This window comes from Oculina patagonica, chromosome 11, assembly GCF_052425735.1.
Source record: "Oculina patagonica isolate OP01 chromosome 11, crgOcupat, whole genome shotgun sequence".
Classification (NCBI taxonomy): Eukaryota; Metazoa; Cnidaria; class Anthozoa; order Scleractinia; family Oculinidae; genus Oculina; species Oculina patagonica.
In genome coordinates, this window is record NC_135768.1 from 4,595,189 (window position 1) to 4,614,810 (window position 19,622).

The 19,622-nt window shown below is 40.3% G+C and overlaps 2 protein-coding genes across 2 annotated transcripts; one reads left to right on the forward strand and one right to left on the reverse strand.

Moving 5' to 3' along the window:
* The first annotated feature begins 2,150 nt into the window (after positions 1–2,150).
* LOC144630508 (alpha-glucosidase 2-like) lies at positions 2,151–6,763 on the forward strand. The gene is made up of 4 exons (XM_078488859.1): positions 2,151–3,723; positions 4,064–4,752; positions 5,166–5,522; positions 6,085–6,763. Exons 1-4 carry the CDS (start codon positions 2,195–2,197, stop codon positions 6,369–6,371), a joined length of 2,862 nt encoding a protein of 953 aa, XP_078344985.1. The 5' UTR covers positions 2,151–2,194; the 3' UTR covers positions 6,372–6,763.
* A 623-nt stretch (positions 6,764–7,386) lies between these two features.
* On the reverse strand, positions 7,387–19,580 carry LOC144630587 (mirror-image polydactyly gene 1 protein-like). Its single transcript, XM_078488960.1, has 10 exons — positions 19,350–19,580; positions 16,532–16,739; positions 15,733–15,838; positions 14,638–14,767; positions 13,548–13,593; positions 11,856–12,026; positions 11,333–11,434; positions 10,252–10,346; positions 8,637–8,867; positions 7,387–7,960 (listed from the first exon to the last, which is right to left on the reverse strand). The coding sequence occupies exons 1-10, from the start codon at positions 19,547–19,549 to the stop codon at positions 7,885–7,887; spliced, it is 1,365 nt and encodes a 454-aa protein (XP_078345086.1). The 5' UTR covers positions 19,550–19,580; the 3' UTR covers positions 7,387–7,884.
* Positions 19,581–19,622: the final 42 nt, after the last annotated feature.

Below are 19,622 nucleotides of genomic sequence, written 5' to 3' on the forward strand. Positions count from 1 at the left end.
GAAATCTATTCTCTTTATTCCGTAAAATAATATTCATACAGTCATGTAAATTTTTTTAGGGACATAGATCACTTGAATTAATGAGTCTATATTTCGTGGGTTTGTAGCGAACAATAGCACACACACCATGGCTAGTTGTGTTTTCCTATTTACGTTTTCTATTACTTCACGGAAAAGTGCAATAGTTTTTATTCCCTTCTGCACAATCAGGGAATAATCAAAAAATGAAAATTTTGAATTTATATTTATTATTTTATTTCAGAACGCCTATTGTGTTAATTGAAGGGAACTTTGCAACGCGCCAACGATTTTGCCGTCTTTTCAAACAATGGATTAGTTTAGGCCTAAATGAACAGATCATTTTTACAACATGAAAAAAAGCTTAAGTAATGCTGTGTTCTTGCAAATTTCTACAATAAGTACCTCTCAACGAATCAAAAATATTTTTGCTTTTAAACTCATGCAGTACTCTAAATCATCAAGGGCAACTCGTCCCAAGTCTTTTTTTGTGCGTACGGTCGGTCGGAAGGAGATTTTTTTGAGCTCCATGGGTTTACCACATTTTCTTAGGTGTGTGCTCCTTTTCTATCGCGAATAAAATTGATCCTTAAATTTTATAAATTCCTATCCGCTTGATGTTTTTGCATTTAGATCTATAGTACATAAGCAGAACGGCTGACGTGGCTGTGAATTAAACTCCCTTGGAGGGGGGGGGGGCTCCCATATGAACCGGGCAAGTATGCTGGTCGTCTCGCTTAGGGGTGTTAATTCGGATTGTTGGGTTCGCTTAGTGTGTTTCGAGCAAGGCGCCAAATTGGGACAAGTTCAAGTAAGGAGAACGCGAATGGATGGTATTATGGTAAATAAAAACTTGAGTCACGCACGGATTGAGGGGCTTCTAGGGGTTTAGTTTATTCAAATTTCTGACGAGCATCCCCGTCTGTTACATGCAGAATATTCGGCGATAGCTAGCGTTCCAGCGCGCCTAGCCATGACTCAAGATTTGATAAGAGGGATAACTTTTCATTGTTTATTTTCATTTATGCTGGAAAAGTAATATATAAAACCCTTTTTGTTTAAGTTAGAAAGGAATGTTTCCACCAAAACAACTAGACCTATTGCCTGATTGCTATATAATGTAACAGGGGCTTTTGTGGAAATTTCACAAAATGGCTGAGCTGTTGGTGCCTGCTACCTTCCGGGATCTTTTTATATCGTGTGGACCATCAAAAAACATGGTGTTTAATGGTGATCTTGACCTACTCGCTTACAGGCAGAACTCAAAGTTATCAGTACAAAAAGGACAACTGTCATAACGAGTTATAGCTAATAGTATTTCGACGACTTTGACGCGTAAGCTAAGCAAAAGAGGTAATACTAAGGATATTACTTTTCACGCCCTTAAAACCTTAGCTTTTTTCTTATTTGAAGGCTTTGCTCTTAGAGCAGATGCGTGCAAAACACATATGCAGGGGTAACTAGAAGGGTAGGTTTTTTTTTTTTATTTTTTTTTTGATTTTTTTTTTTTTTTTTTGTTGTATGCAAAAGCTTTACGATAATAGATGATGGTGCTATTTTAAAGTATACCATTTTACCGAAATATGTTCCGTAAAAATATTATTATTTGTAGTTGTAAAGCCCACCTAAAGTAGAGCTTGTTTTGTATCATTACAGTTCAGAAGACGTTTGGTATCCATTTTACGGCTGTAAAAATTGTTTTGTGTTTTGAATCGTTGTGTTTATGCAGTTTTCAGGCGTTATCCTTACAAGCAAACTGACAGTAAAAATAAAAGCCCAACCGTTAAAAAGTATGAAACAGAGAATGGGCCCCTTTTAGCTAACGATCACATGGTACAAGATAACACCTTGCTGAGGAGCCTGTGAAGAGCAAGCTACGCACTGGAACATCCAAAGGCGACTTCAATCAGTCATGCTTGACCTTCCTTTTTTTGAATTTCCCACAGCGGAGCTTGCCCTCCAGCGAGGTGTTGTTTTAAACCATTTGATGGCTAGCTGCAAGGAGCCCATTATTTCCAATGATATCCGCGTCCCACGGCCACCGAGAAATGTCCCACAAAACCCAGTTAATTAAACAAACGCAAGCCTATGAATTTTAAGGTGTTTGTGTATCTATCGTATCTGTCGTTTCTATCTCTACAGAACGGTGTATTTTTCCTGCTGTTGCTGATTAAAGATGGCTGGTTATCGCTATGTTCCTCCGGACGAATTCACACCTGAGTCTCGAGTAAACTGGATCAGTGTGGGTAGGGTGACAAAGTGGACTCAAGAAGAAGAAGGTATCGTGGATAAATTCACCCTCTATCTTGACGGCGGCCTCAAAATTTACATCTACTTCCTGTCGCACACCACATTCCGTGTACGGTTCAACCCCGACCCGAACGCGCCGTATGTCAAGAGCCGCTCCCCTGCCACGGAGACTGAACGCATCGAGGCGCATGAGCTGAAGGTGAAGGAAGAAAGCGGCGTACTGAAGATACGAACCGACAGGATCGAAGTGCGCGTCATCTTGAAGAAGTACGCGCTGTCTGTGTACCGTGAAGGACAGTTGATCCACGCAGACCCAGCTGACTACAACCTGGTCTACGTAAAACAAAATGACGGCGGCGAAGCTATCGCTCAGTTCAAGATGGCGCCAACTAACGCTCAGTACTTTGGATTTGGAGAGAAAGCCGGTGCCACTCTTAATAAGCGCCGTGTTCCAAAGCAGCATTTCTATGGTCAGTACGCCGGTGGAAGCGAGAAAATGGGAGCTGCCATGACATTTTTCAACTATGACAACTTTGGCTACACCGCACCTGATCTGACACCCGAGGGGGAAGTACAGGGGCCATTGAATCCCGACTCTCCATTGTACCAGTCTTCACCGTTCCTAATCGAGCACAACCCGATTCCCGATGGAGCGTTCGCTGGGCCTTCGTACGCCTACGGAATTCTGCTCGACAATACTTCGCAGACGTTCATGAACTTCCGCCAGGGAGATCAGTACTACTTCGGGGCGTTGCACGGGGAGCTTGATTATTACTTCTTTGCTGGCAGGCATGTGGCCGAAGTCCTCAGCGAGTTCGTTCAACTGACGGGACGCACTCATCTGAAGCCCAAGTACGTGTTCGGTTACCACCAGGGAGGCTACGGTCCCAACTACAACACCAAGTGGAAGTTGATGGAGGTGGCGCTCAAGTATCGGCAGTGGAAGATTCCGATTGATGGCCTCCACGTAGATGTTGACCTACAGGACAACTACCGCACGTTCACGCACAGCAAGACCAAGTTTCCTGATCCTAAAGAGATGTTTGACGCCTTGCACGACTGGGGATTCAAGTGCAGCACCAACATTACGCCAATCATCAGCAGTAATACAGATGAAAATGGCGAGTACAGTCCGTACAAAGCACTGGACACCGGAAAAGCAAGCGGCATGTTTGTAATGAACACCAGAGAAGACGGCAGTGGAACCCATGATCCCTACATTGGTAATGTCAACTATGGGCGTGGTCATCTCACTTGGGGTCACTACCCTGATCTGGGGAGGCACGACGCACAGAAATGGTGGGGCGAGCAGTACCGCGACCTGTTGGACTGGGGTTTGGACTTCGTCTGGCAAGACATGACCACCCCAGCGATGAAAGCCAGTGTTCATCAGCCTGACTGTGACCTGCTGTCATTTCCCATGGATTTGATGCTCAGTGACAATGAAGAGACCAGGTTTGTTCCTTTCTTAACCTCTTGATTTTCCTTTTCGTATTTATCCAGTAACATTTCCAAGACCATTCACCAAAGACTACGAATATGGTTTTTTTGAGGGAGTTAGCTATTAGGTCACCCTTAACAACTTCAAAGTTTTAAAAAGTGCCACTTGACCCTGCACAAATTCCCCTGTAGTGTTCACATTAGGGACATGTCACAGGCGACACGAGGTTTGGGTAGTGTACACTGACTAAGGGATTTGTATTTTTGTGTACTGTTCTTTAATTGTCAATGTCCAGAACGTCATCCTATGTCCGATGCGATTTCAGTTTATATCACAGTTTACTTTTTTCATTAGGTATTCCGAAACGAGCACCTATAATGACAAAAAGCCATTTGCCAAGATCCGCTGTTTGTTCAACTACAACCTGTGTAAAGCTACCTATCAGGGACTGCAGCGCCTCAGACCAACCAAACGTCACTATATCATCGCTCGTGGTGGCTTCGTTGGCGTCCATCGCTATGCTGGCTTGTGGACAGGCGACAGTACGTCTAACTGGGAATTTGTGCAGATGAATATCCCACTGATCCTGGGTATCGGCCTTTCCGCTCAGCCTGTCTCCGGGTGCGACATTGGCGGCTTCTGTGCAGCATGGCAAGGCCAGATCGTCGATCCGGAGTTGCTCGCTCGTTGGACCATCATGGGAGCCTTCCTGCCGTGGTTCCGCAACCATTATGATAACTACTACAAGCCGTACCAGGAGCCGTACCGCTATGAAGAACCCTTGCCTACCATCTGCCGCAAGTACATCGAGATGCGGTACCGCCTGATTCAGTACATCTACGATGCCATGTATGAAAATACACAGACAGGCAAGCCAATCTGCAGGCCTCTCTTCATGGACGAAACCAAACCAGGAGAATTCAATAATGATCCGTATGCAGATGACGATCACGGCTGGGATTACAGTGGCTACACTGCTAACCGCCTTGATGATCAGTTCTTCCTGGGAAAAGACATCTTGGTGGCACCAATTGTCAATCCAGGTTTGCTTATCTTTTTTACCCCTTTATCTAAATGTAGGGCTGTTTTCAAGTTGCTGGGCAATTTTTCATATTCCTAGCAACCTTTTTCTCTTCGAGCAACTTTTTTCCTTTCGAGCAACTTCTTGCATTTTAAGCGATTTCTAGACCAAAGATTTCCGAAGATTGTGTCCGATTCAACCGATTGCAACTTATCTAGGCTTGAACATTCCTTACAAAGGTCTCATAGTGTAGACAAAAAAAATCGCATAAACGGAGCGTGTATTGAACTTACAGCAATAAAAATTATAACAATATAAACTTACAAAACATACTGACTTATAAACATACTGGTATCCGCAGACCCTATTCATAACCTCTCGCCTGGTTTTATTACCTGAAAGCAACAAAACTAACCCTTGTCATTTTTGTACCAGGACAAACAAAACGCGCCGTATACCTCCCATCTGGAAGCCAATGGTACTGTTTCACAGATGACAAACGCCCTCTTCAAGATCCTGTCCAGGGAGGGGTAGAGTTCGATTTTTATGCTCCTTGGAACGACCCCGATAAAGACAACTGCGCCATTTACATCCGGGAAGGCGCCATTATACCCAAGCGTGACCTGGAGCAGTACATCGGTGAGCTTAACGCTCACGGCAAGATGAACCCCATCACTTTCAGTATCTACCCAGGCCGTAACAGCAGCTACAAGTTGTATCTGGATGATGACGGTGTTACTAACAAAGCAGAGACCGCTGGCGAGTACCGACTGACTGAAATTAGTCATGAAGGTGAGGCTTTGTTGACAATGCCACGTGATTTAACTTGAGGGGGGAGGGGAGTGCATCTATGATTCAAAGTTCTGCCCAAGACAATAATGACGGCGTCAGCGATTTTCGTAAGGATGGTTGCTATGTAATATGTCATCATATCACCATAGCGACTAGATGACGAACAACTGTCCATGAACACGCGCCATTTTGTGGTTTGACATTAAAAATAAGATGCTCTGTTAAAAAATAAACCGACTTTGTTAAGGAGATAGTAAAATCCATCTTTTTGGCGCACCAACAGGGCTACCGTGACGTTATTTACGACGGTTAATTTTCTATTGGTACTTATTAGGGGTCGTGTTTTCTTGGTACCAACCTCTTCGGTTACTGAGAACAATGAAAGGCGGTTTTAATTTAACCAAATACAAGTTTTTTGTTCCAGAGTCCCAAACGGTTCCAAACAAACAAACAACCACCAACAAACCAACAGTTGATCTCAAAAGAACATTGCCAAACAGTCAAAACCATACGACAGATAGCAAAGCATTAACCTACCCCTTTTTGTATTTCCAAACACCAGGCATTGCTGGAGGTCAGCGGATTCGCATCAAACGTCTGCACGACAAATTCAAACCACCTGAGACGTTCTACTACCTGAGCATGCCGGGAACAATCAGTCCGAGCAAGGTCACAGCAGCCGGCAAACAACTGCCGCAGAAACATGGAGACACAGACGAGCAAGCTGCTCAAGCTCTGGTCGAGCACAAAGATGAGCCTGGGGCCTATTACTACAACAAGTTTCTGAAGACAACCTTCATTAAGATCTTCGACACCTCAAATGACATCACTGTTGAAGCGATTTTCTGAAGAGACTACTTGGCAAGCACGAGATCTTTGCTAATTTTAAAAGCTTTGACACTTTAGTGTGGTATTTTTCTAGAAAAGACAAACTCAGTAGTAGTAGATAAACTAAAATAACTGTGTGTAGCATTGAAGCAGAAGTTCAATGTAGTAAGTGTCTGTCACTGTAGTAGATAAAACCGGAAGTGTCTATCATTGTAACAGATAAAACCGGAAGTGTCTATCATTGTAGCAGATAAAACCGGAAGTGCCTATCATTGTAGCAGATAAAAACGGAAGTGCCTATCATTGTAGCAGATAAAACCGGAAGTGTCTATCATTGAAGCAGATAAAACCGGAAGTGTCTATCATTGTAGGTCGTAGGAGATAAAACCGGAAGTGTCTATCATTGAACTAGTTAAACCAGAAAAATTAATCAAGTGTCTATTATTGTAGCAGTTAACACTGAAAGTGTTAATCACTGTAGCGGATAAAACTGAAAGTCCAAAACCGATCACACGTACATCAATAGGTTTCATGCCTTCATGTCAAACTTGTCGGAAAATTTTAAGCTGTAAGGGGGTGGTTTTTGCAAAAATAAACTTGTTAATTGATTGCTGGAGGTTTTGATTGTAGCCTGATGAAAAATAAAAGGTTTAAATCCTATGAGGTATTTTTTATTATTTTTGCCCACCTGGGACTGAGTCTGGAGCTGAGAGCTTGAAGCAATCAACTTCCGGTCAGCTCTGAGATCCTGTCATGTGATTAGGATCCTACTAAAATAAAAAGCTTTTACATAGTTTTAGCTAAGCCTAAAAGTGGAGCTCCCCAGTTAGTTGTAAATATGCGCCATAGTGATACCATTTCAATAATGAGAAAGACGTCAATAGAGTGTGTTCATGGCGGCCATATTGGAGGAGTGAAACAATAGAATGATTTTCCTTTGGAAAAAAAAATCATTTTTATGCAAATATCTTTTATTGTTTCACTCCTCCAACATGGCTGCCATGAAAACACTCTATAAATGCAATGTTCTCGCGTTTATTTTTTGGTTACTTTTTATTTAGTTAAGAATTTGCGTTTTTCTCGATGCTCCACATCTTATAAATCGAAAAAACAATTATGTCGCAAAAAAAAGAGAAGCACCAATCCCTCTACTTATTACAAGTGTAACTGTGCCCAAACACGCATCAATACGCGAACTCTAGGCGGAGTGGAGCATTCCCATTCTCGTTTTACTTTCTAATTCTACTATATGCTACAAATATTAAGTGGAAAATTATACCAATAATTATAAGGTTACCGCTACTGATAACCATGCCGCAGTTTTACAAAAGCAAATACATTGTGACTACTCTGCAAATAAATTATTTCTTGAGTAAATATTTGTACATTTTGATCCAAAACTGTTCTCTACTAGTATCATTTCGTTTTGAGTGTCTCAGGCTGCATGAAATGCAAACCTTCTCCCAGCGAAGATATATTCTCATATGTATAATATATACAGTAGCAAAATTATTCATCCACCCTCCCCTCCCTTCTAGTTGATAGTGGCCACACTTGTTCCACCAGAGTCTGAAATGCGCTTGCGCAGAACTCCGACCAATCTTTCCAATCTGTTGAAATACAAAGAGCAGAAAAAAATCACATGATGTATGAGGAGTGCACAATTATAACAATTTCAAAAAACAGAGATGTGTTTTCCATTATTTATGGAATTTCTGGTCCAATGTTTTTTTGCTCCAGAATCAAGCTTTTTTGGTCAAATACCGTAAAAACCAGCTCTTCTACAACAACGTACTGACCCTATAAAGGGAAGTTTTTCATACAGTGGTGCTCAGTTATGGAACAGCTTACCCCTAGAATTACGGCAAGCGACTTCTTTAAGTGATTTCAAGGACTTCAAGGCAAAGTTGGGTCGCCACAGTTTTTAAGTTTTTAAACACGGCTTCCAAGAATAGCAGCGTCTATTGTCTTGAATTTTTATCCTGTTGTTCTTGTAGTTAGGTAGGTAGTTAGTCAGTTAATAATAGTTTTTTTAGAATAGGCTCATGGAAATACCATGTTAAAGTTAAGTTATCTTATCTTATGTTATCTTGATGCTGGTTAACTGTCCTCTCTCCCTCTCCCCCGGGCTATAGGCCGATCTTTAGAACTGCTAAGGAAAAAAGTTACTAGCCAAATTTCAAAACAGTGAAAACCGGAAGTGACGAAAACGTTTTTGCGTTGCATCGCTGTGTAATTGTGGCCTACAAAAGGCAATTAATTCTACTTGTTGTGAGCTTTACTTACTTGTCTGCTCGTTCCTTTTCACGCCGTCTGTTTTTCGAAGCATCTTCCAGCTGTTTGGCGAGATTTGTTCTTTCTTGTGACACGGCTTTGAGTTTTTCGACCACTTCATCATAACTCCTCTGCGCTTGTTGCATGTCTGAGTCTCTAGCCCTGAGGCGTGTTTCAAAACTGTCCATAGTTTGGTTAAACTGGTCTCGAAGAGACTGTTCTTGCGACAATGATCCGTGTAAACTGAGAAGGAACAGAAGTTTCCGTTAAATGATCAATTCTTTCTCCACCCCACCCTCCCTTGACAGACGTTTGAGATTGGACCCGAAAAATTCCAAATTGATGACGTAGCTCAACAGAGATCTGTGCAGTGTATCTGATTGGTTGTCACTTACGCGCAAAATTTGAAACCGAGCCAGAGCAACAACTAACCAGGGACACTTTATGGATCTTTGTAAAGCTACACGTACGTGCTGATTTCTTCGACCGGCTGGACGTTACAGCTGTCTTGATAAAATAATAAAACTTCGCAGCATTTCGTATTTTGCGGCGGCAACTTCTGAAAACGCGTTCTGACAAACTTTGGTATTTAAGTAATGAAAATCCAATCGAAGAACAGCAATCTGCCAGAATTGTTCCTGGACTCTCTTGCCTTGTAGATTTCGTAAATAAATTTTCAAACGACGCTCTTGAACCTGATGGACTTTCAAATATCACAGCACAGAATCGACAGCGATCATTGAATTCGTTTTCCTTCTTTTTTTGGCCCGTTTTGAACTCTTTATAGGAGTTGCGGACATTTTCACGCTAAATCATGGCTGTCCCGAGGTGAGATTTTCTACTTTGCACAAAAATACTTGCGCTTCCGGAGTCCCGGGAAACAGAAATTCCTGCGTGTCTAAGAAGCGTGCGCTGCGTTCTGATTGGTTAACGTACTAACAGTTAACTGACTGACAGTTACTAAATTGGATTACCGGAAAACTGGTGGGCGTTATGCAAAATACCGGGTTCTTACGGCAGGCGTTCCCTCTTCCCCTTCTTTCCCCTCTCCCTTTCCCTCCCCTTTTTACGCCTGCCACGCAGGCTATGCCGATTAGAGAGCTGCTTCGCTTGTTCGCTTCAGGCTCACTCGCTGCGGCAGCAAAAACTTCTTACTGCTTGTTTTTGGATGTTTCTTGAAACTAACCACGAAAATCGAACATACACAAAAATTTGCTTTGGCGCTTAACTTTAACTATAAAGACAATTTTTAGCGCAAACTAGTACCCAGTGCTTGCTGCTGACTTAGATAGATAATTAGATAGATAGAAACTTTATTAAGAATGTCATCAACCACCTAGCTGGGGAAAAGCTCCCCTACTATTACGGGGACATAACAAAAAAGAGTTAAACTGAAAGAAAATGCTACAATAATAAAATTTTGATCTAAGTTAAATAACTTGTGAAGTTACTGAATGGAATCAATTTCCAGGATCTTGATTGCATCCTCACTTTTGTGCTCACTTAAGAGAGGGAGTCTAGGGACGAGACTCCATTCAACACAATAAAAGGTAAGATTTCCTTTCAACGCTGAAATGTCACTCAATATGCACTTGCAACATCGCAAGTGGTGCTTTTTATACCTTACCTGTAATAGACTCGAATAGTTTCCATTTCTTCCTCAAGTTTTTTGGATTTCTTCACTGCTAGATCTCGTTCTTGCTGAGCTTGCATTGACTGCATCTGTAAAGATGCAAACAATACTGTAAAATCTTTCAGTCTTACTAAATGACCGCATTCATTACTACAGTAACTTGTGAGTGTGTGTGGGTGGGGAGGGAGAAATGTGGTAGGGAAGAGGTGACATAATCAGCTATTTCCCAGTTACCCATTGCAATGAGTTTGATTGGCATGAAAATGGACCTGTAGGTAAAGCTCATTGTCATATGAATGGTTTCGCACGTAGACTCATTTTGGAACAAAGGCAAAGGGTAAGTCGAAAATGGGAGGAGGGGAAAGAGCGGTGATTTTCACTTTCACTTGGAATAAAACGGGTTTGTACATGTTTTAACCTATGAGAAAATAGTGGCCTAATGGTTAGTGTACTGGACTAAAGGTCTAGAGGTCCGGGTTCAACCCTGGCCAGGGTTATTGTGTTGTGTTCTTGGGCAAGGCACTTTACTCTCATAGTGCCTCTCTTCACCCAGATGTATAAATGGATACTGGCGAATTTAATGCTTGGTGGTATTCCTGTGATGGACTACTGTAGCTAGCATCCTATCCAGGGGTGAGTAAAAATACACCTAGTCACTTGAAACCGGGAAAAGCTCAAGCTTGATCGCCCACTAGTCCCTAATGCAGACTGTAATAGATATTTCAGCTTTTTCCAGTAGAGGGTAAGCCTCAAGCAAAGCGGCCCACACTGCCGGACCTTATTCCGGTTTCAGTAGCATTAAGCAGCTACTCCCCCCTGGATGGGATGCTAGTCCATCGCAGGGTTACCCCCTAGCAGTAAATTCACTGGTACCCATTTATACACCTGGGTGGAGAGAGGCATTATGAGATTATTGCCCAAGAACACAACACGGTGACCCCTGGCCAGGGCTTGATCCTCGACCACTCAATCCAGAGTCCGGCGAAGTAACCATTAGGCCACTGTGCCTCCTTCCATTTTCCAGTAGAATGTGCTCTTATTTGACAAAAATAATTATTATAAGAAAACACTTTACCTGAATAGCCTTTATCCTTTGTTTGTCCACCACCTTGTGCTGGTTTTTCATTAGTTCTATTTCCTTACGAAGATTGATGACCTCTGCTTCTAGTGCTTTTGCCTAAATTTGTAACAGAAAAGAACAGTCAGTGAGTGCTATTTATATCGCAGATTGGCAGCTGTCAATCATGATGAATTTGAAACAACTTATATGTTGAAACCTTAGAACAGTGTATTTAACTACATCGATCAACAAGAAAGAATACTTTCATTACTGATTTCAAAAGCAGGTCTATTCAGAGAGTATGATAAATGACCATAAGGTTTCCATAGTTTAAACTTGTTGCAGTTTCAGTACAATAATTGAACAATGTTTTGTCACCGTAAAAATGTCTGCCTTCGTCTTTGTGTCAATAAGACATGTGTCCGTAGCTCTTTTTCTGAGACCCGCTTAATACGGACAGCCCGATAAAACGGACACTTTGGCATGCCTCATTTGGTGTCCGTATTAATGGGGTTTCACTGTAGCTAATATTGATCACCTTTTCCACAGAAGAATCTCTTTCAGCAATGACAGCTTTAAGTTCCTCAGTCACCATTTTCTTTCGGTTTTTCTGCACTGTTCTAATCTTGTTAGCCATCAGGTGGCCATTTTTATCGATTAATTCAGGAGTTTCAGATGCCGTTATTCTACCAAGTAATGACCTCATAGTCTGTTGGGGAAAAAATGGCTTTTTTTTAATATGTTCATCAGATTACAGACATAACATGAGGTTATTAATAAATTATACAGCACATAGAAATCAGGAAAAATTGCAGTTAATAGTGATGCACATGAGTGATGTCCTGACTCACACAAACAAACTGGAATTGCAGACAATTTTCCTAAAACTTCAACCAGATTCCCTCTATTTCTCTCAGAACATGCTAATGTTGTCTAAGCCTTGTGGGGGGTTAATCATTTGCAGTCTATTTTTAAACCTCGGGCACTTCAGTATTGATGTAAATTTTGTCATTCACTTTAATTAATGTCCGGAAGGGAGGGGAAGGGGGGGGGGTTAGAAAGACTCCCATTTGAAACAGACAGGGATGTTCATCATAACTTTAATAATAATAATAACTTTATTATTTCTATAGCGCAAAAATCCATGCATATATGATCTAATGCGCTTTACATAAATAGTTATCATAGTATTACAACAATAATGTACTTATAAAATTTTTCATATATATATATATACCTATAAAAAACCGATGTAATTGAAATCGCTCAAAAACTTAAATAAAAAAGACACATTTCGCCCCTGTCTATCTTATATAAAATCTATGTTAAAAACACTACGAACACAAATTATATGCTAATTTAAAAAAATGAGTTTTTAGCTGTGACTTAAAACTTTTTAAATTGTCCAAAGCTCTCAGATCATCTGGGAGGGCGTTCCACAAAGTTGGTGCAGCGGCAAGGAAGGCCCTGTCTCCTGTTGTCTTCTTCATTTTGCATGGCTGATCGAGCAGAAAGTGCTTTGTATTTGAACGAAGCATATAAGTTGACTTTGGCTTGAGTCTTATTAACTGATTAATATATGTGGGGGCACTACCATGTATAGCCTTGAATGTGAATACAACTATTTTAAACATTATACGGTATTTAACAGGTAGCCAATGCAGGTCTTTCATAACCGGAGAAATGTGACCGAAACGCGGGGTATTCGAGATTAGTCTTGCGGCAGCGTTTTGTACCCGTTGCAACATGTTAATGTAACTGGCTGGTAAACCGTACAGCAGACTGTTACAGTAATCTAGACGTCCAATTACTAATGCAAGGACTAATGTTTGTGCACTCTTGAACGTTAGGTATTTTCTGATGCGTTAGGTATTTTCTGATGCATCATCTCGCTTAGGGGTGTAAATTTTAGTTTTTTGTCTCACTAAGAGTGTTCCGGGAAAATCACCAAAAAAAATGGGCGTTTAGTTCAACTAGAACTTTCAACTTAGTCCAACTAGCGTCCGTGTCTGTTTTATATGGGAGTCCGTGCCACCCCCTCCCCACACCTCCGGGTTTAATGTACTCTCTGAGTATGAAGCTAAAGGGTTTAAAATCACAGGAAGATACATGTAAGTAACTCAGTGAGACACATACAACGTTGGCAAAGTAGAATATGACAGACTGTCACATAACTACATGTGTGTGACTGTTAATTAACCACAAAATTATTTAAAGTGAGTCAACATACCGGTTCTTCTTCTTCATCATATACACTGTCAACACCAGAATCAAATCTGAAAATCAAAAACACAACCCATTGTTTCTAAAGTTGTTATAATTATTTTCTCAATTAAATGCCCCAGGCCTTTATTTCAAACTTGGCTTGGTGCACCCGACGTTCATTTGGAGCCAGCATTTAATCAGGGTCAGGTGTTTAATAACGAAGTGCAACCTTCTGTCAATTTTTAAAGTTGATTAAGTATTACAAATTCTTGGAGACCCAGGGTCAGTTTGTCAAGACCGGATGATTTTTTGATTCCCTTCATCCTGCCCCGACATACTGTCCCTGGGTCTCCAAGGGTGAAGGTACAGTAATGCATACGGCACGTGCATGTTGCAATCATGATTTGAATTGTGACGAACATGAACATTGTAGGAGCAAGAAAATTTTATTGGTACAAAGTAATCAACCCATAAAGGGCCGCGTCACCAACGTCCTCCTTGTTTCTAAACGTACCCCTCAATCTTATAAATAAAGGTTAGTGGGATCTTCGCAATTTCAACTGTGAGCTCTATGCCACAAGATAGAAAGCGCATCAGTCGCGACAACATGAATATCCATCATAGTTATGATACGACAGAATTTATCTTTGAAAATTTAATTAATATATAAATTACCACAGAAGCATACGGAACTAGTATATGTCATGGCATGGTAGTATACCGTAGAATTCCGGTTATAAGCCCTGGGCTTATACAACTTCGTAAGGGGTTTTGGGTGGGCTTATAAGCGGAGGGGCTTATATCAGGGAGGGCTTATAAGCGGAATGAAAAAAACGTTTCGAAAAGAGCCACGGGAGTGTTGATCGAAATACGTTTTTAAGTTGAAAACGCATAATAAAGCAACATTTAGCCTTGTTCAGTACTGTCATCCGGCAGAGGGGGGCTTATATCCGGGGGGGCTTATAATCGGATGTATTTTTTTGTTTCCAGGTAGATGGGCCTATAACCGGGAGGGCTTATAAGCGGGGGGGCTTATAACCGGAATTCTACGGTATGAGCAAGGTAAATAACTTTTTATTATAATATATTATTTTAAATGTATATGCAGTACATACCCTGCATGATCCCTTTCACTTCGTCTTAGTTTGTCCAGTAATTCCTCGCGTTCACTATAAGCCATTTTGAGCCTTGCATTCATGGCAGCATCACGCTCTTTTTGTGCTTGGTAGATTTTTTCAACGAGAGCTGTCAAGGCCAAAAAATCAATTATCACTTCAACAATATTTTTCTTTTTTCTATAGGTGAACATGTAATTTCTCCTCACTGTTTTTCTTACATTTTCTATAATTCTGTTGGGAGAATTTGGTTTCACATCAAGATGAATTGTTTTAGATGATGACATGCTTGTTCTCATTACCTTCCTTTTAATTATTGCAAAAATAATTATAAAAAGGAACTTCAGTTGGGGAAAATGAAAGCTCGGAAAAAGCTACTTTGACTGGTAGACTTGTTCTGAACAAGAACATGTATAATTATCTGTGTATGTATCTACAAGTAATAGTCTCTGATCTAATTTTAACAGCATTCAGTAAAGCTCAACAATTCTCTGGGGGAGGGGGGGGTAATATGAAAGGGACCAGGATGCTCGTCGGAAAATTTGAATTAAACTTCTAATTAAAAGAGACCAATCTGGGCATGGCTCAGTCTCTTTTCAACAGACCAGATTTCAGACCAATTTCCATGCATGATCATTCTACATGTAGCCCACCAACACAGTTATTGACAGCGTTTTTTTTTAAATTTTTTCATGCACAACCCTCAACAAGACCTTGTCAGCTAAAAATACCTGAAGGTTACTATTGTTAGCGGTTACTAATTTTAAATAGTGATTTTAGCAAGTTGGGCGAAAATCACTAAATTTAGTACTCGCTAAGATTCTCCTAAAAAGGATGCCGGTAACTTTGTTCTTTCTGGCAATGCAAATGTTTTCACTCAATTTCAAGTTCTTTAACTGAACATTATTTTATCTATCTTAATAGCTACACGTTTTTTAAAAACTTGTTTACACAATATCACTAATTTTTTAAAATTTTCAGAAAAATTGCTAAATTTAGTAGTCACTAAATCTTGCTCAGAAAAGAATTGCTGCCATAATTAGTAGCTGCTAACAATAGTAAAATTAAGGTAATAATTACATGTACACTTCATACCTGCTCCTCGTGCAGCAATCTTGGACTCTGTTTGAGATAACAGCTCATCACGACTCATCCTGGATGCTTGGATTTCAGCTTCTGCTTTTGCTAACTTCTCTGTGAGCTAACAGAAATATACAGAAAATTTACAATGTAGCACTGAGCAAATTGTGTTAAATCTGAAGAAGCCTAACAAAGAGTAGTGGTAGGTTTTTGCTTGTTTCACCACCAAGCCTCGCTTCCAAAGTGCAAACTGTAAAATATTATCGTGAACGAATTCCCAAAGCAGCAAAGTTGAAAGGAATACCCACGTGAAAACTGCATGAAAGTGGCAAAAGGTTGCTAATGGTTTGCGCAAACGAGGTTTGGTGGTGAATTTTGGGCGTATGAAGTTACTGTATCATGCATAACGCCTATTATTTATCATCAACTCTTGTACCAAATGTAAGAAGAAACTACATGTAGATTTATAATAAAGAACAAGGCCAAACACTTCAGTTGCATTGGAAGACCCTGCTGAACAAATTAAGTCAAAAATCCCTCTCACCGGGATTCAAAAAATCACTTAAAAATAACCACACCAGAAGCAAGCAACATGCTTATATAAACAGATAATCCTTTTTTATTGGGAAGTTTTTACTTTTGACCACCTCCATGGATGTCTTGTAGAAAATCCTATACAAAGCCATGTTGTTTGTGTGATCACAGAGAGATCAAAGAGAGAGCCTGGGCTGCCTGTGCTTTCATGGCAGCTGAAATAATTTATGAGCACCAGCCTATGGCCTAATGGTTTGGAAGAAACTAGTACTTTATTTACCTGTAGATTTAAACGTTGTGCGAGTGATAATTCTTCTTTGAATGATGCAGTGTCATTCCCAAAACTGCTTGTCATGTTCATGGGAGAGTATCTTCCATTCTCTCCACGCAAGCTCATGGCTTTCTCCTTGTACAACTCTTCAGTTTTTTCAGCTAATTCTGTTTCCAGTTGCTGTCTTAATGACTTTTCTGAATCAAGAAGTTTGTCCCTACAGAGAAAATAGAATTTTAGTTTTCTATAAATAGCTAATTAAGAGGTCGGTCGCACTAGACAAATTTTTTTGTTTACTTTTATTACCAAAACATTTGCCAGTGCCGATGCTAGACGAGTGCGACTGGGATGTTTCCATTTGACAAAATTTTGTCCGACCCTACCAAACTTCAAAGAAGCTAGTGTCTTGCCTCGCGGCTTGCCAATTTTTTGTCAGGCGACATTTATTGCACTTTTTTGTTTATTAAGTGAACACAAAATACATACATTAAGCACTCTAAAAGCCATTCCCCAAGAATTTAAGGTTACGCAGTTTTTACAAAAGCATGCCAAAGCATCTAGCGTGGACAGGGACAATTTCGCTCATTTTCCATCTCAGTCTAATTTGGCGGTAAAAGAAATTCTCAGGTATCATTCTTTGGTCAAAGTGAATCTAAAACAAAGATTCGGCTGGTCAGGGAAGCACCTAGTATGGCCAAAATGGATGGTGATTTCATAACGCATTTCTATGTTGAACTGCTAAAACACCTCCATTTCAAGAAGCTGAATCCTTCAGAATTTAAGCAAAAACTGTCCTAGTATTTGGTTGAGCCTGCTAAATTTTTGTCGCCTAGTACGACTGGGCCCTACATGTAAGTGAATGGAATACACTGTTAACTATGTACCATAGATGATCTAATAAATGCCCAGGGCGTCTATTTAAATTTTTGGGGTCCTAGGGGAGGCGTTTATTTCACTTTAACTGTAACAACGTCAACAAAACAAATAGGATGTGTAGTTTGCTAGTGGAGTAAGATACCAAACAGAGTTTGTGAGTAGGAGTTTTATCTATTCTGCCCTAATACAAAGCCTAGAGATGTCGTTCATAGTTCAATATCAACATTTTCATCATCATCAGGGTCAGCCATGTTGGCATAGTTGGCCTCTTCAAAGTCTGAGTAAAGCAAGAAACTAACCATATTGCGTGAGTTTTTTGAAGTGATTCTTGGAGGGGGGCAGCTATTAGACACAGGGCATTTATAGGAGGGGGGCATCTTCTAGAAACTTTACACTTCAGGGGAAGCATTTATTAGATACGAGGCGTTTATTTGAGAGTGGGCATTTATTAGATCAATTACGGTAAACAGGGAATGCTTGTCATCTCTGTTAGGCATTGTAAAGAGTAGGGCATGAAGTTCCTGGTGTTGTGGTCCATTCTATTCACATGTATCTATGGGTTGGAATCATACACATGGACGGATAGCAGCTGCCAAAGGCGCCTGATATGCTGATGTCCGGTCTCATCCCATAATTCTAATTGTGATGCACATTGAGCTTTGTAAATATGCTATATAAGAACCAATACCATAACCATTACCATAGGCATACAAAATAATAATCGATTTTGGGTCTCGCCTAGTTTCTTCATGACAGAATAACGATACAGTTGAATCCTGATAACTTGAACCTTCAAGGGAAATCGAAAAAGGTTTGAGATACCATGAGTTCGAGTTATCGAGGGTAAAATTAGTAAGAAAACAACCTGGAGAGGAATCGGAAAAGGTTCGAGTTAGCGGGAGGTTCGAGTTATTGAAGGTTCGAGTTATTAAGATTCAACTGTAGTTTTAGTCATCAAGGTCTTGTTAAAGGTTGCATAACAGACCCTCCCCCCCTCCCCCCCGCTACATTCCCATCCCAAGAAGGCCTCACCCCATAAATGCAAATATGCACCACGCAATTGGGAAGTTGTGAATTGTCAAACACTCACCTTCTAGTCATGATTTAGATGGTTTGTATGGCTTGTTGTTGCCATGCCAAAAAAATGTGAGAAATTCTCCTTTAAAAATGGCTAGTTGCCATATGATAATTTTGTGAATAGAAGAACACCAAAATACCATATTTATTTCCTTTCAAAATTACATTTTTACAGTAAATACAAACAGAAAGGGGAAATTAAACACATGGAGCAGAAATTAAGTATAACACTGTTTAGATAAAACCGCCTCATAAAAAAACTCCCTTGAATCTTAAATTCACCACCAAAGAAATGTTTTTTTTTCTTGGGCATGTTTGCTTTTATCAAATGACAGGTGGCTAGGATTTCTGTTTCAGTTGTGGATTGTTCCAAACACCGGATCTTACTTATTATATGTCCTACGAAATGTGATACAATAATTGTATAAAATGATAATTATAGCGTGTATTCGTTTCATTGTATTAAACAACCCGAAACGCTCGAATTGTTGTGAAGTGGCACTACAAAAATACAAACATATTCAATACTTGCTGCATGTTGCGATAATTAGAAGACTGGAGTTTACAGCTTTTGTGCTTTTTATCGGCAGTACCAAAATTGCTTGTCGTACTTTCAAATCTTTAGTTATTCTGCGAGATAAATAAACACTCACTTGAAAATGCCTTTGATTAATTTGCTGATGGCGTCCTGACAGACTCCGTTGCTACCGAAAATTTGCAAGTGAGTTTTATACGTTTAAAACAAACAAACTCTAAAAATCTCGAGCAGTTTCACAGCGAAGATATCAAAATAACTAAATCTTAAGTCATGACGAATTGAGTTTAAATAAAACCGCATGGAAATTAAGTTTAATTACAGCTATATTACACCTACTTCTCTTCCAGGTCCAATCGAAGGTTTGCTATCCGCTGTCGAGCACCTTTCATCGCGGCTCTCAAGTTCTGCCTGATTTCCCCCGGATCTTCAAAATCGGGTTTGTCTGAGTAGCCATTTACCAAGCCACTGTGGTTTCTAGCAAAGGAGCCATCTTCGCTGTTGTCAAGATATTCGAAACTCTCATGGATAGCATCCATTTTAGACGCAAGAACATTCCGGTTGCACCGATTATCATAAAGAATTCAATGTTTAACTTGAGCTTCTGACCAA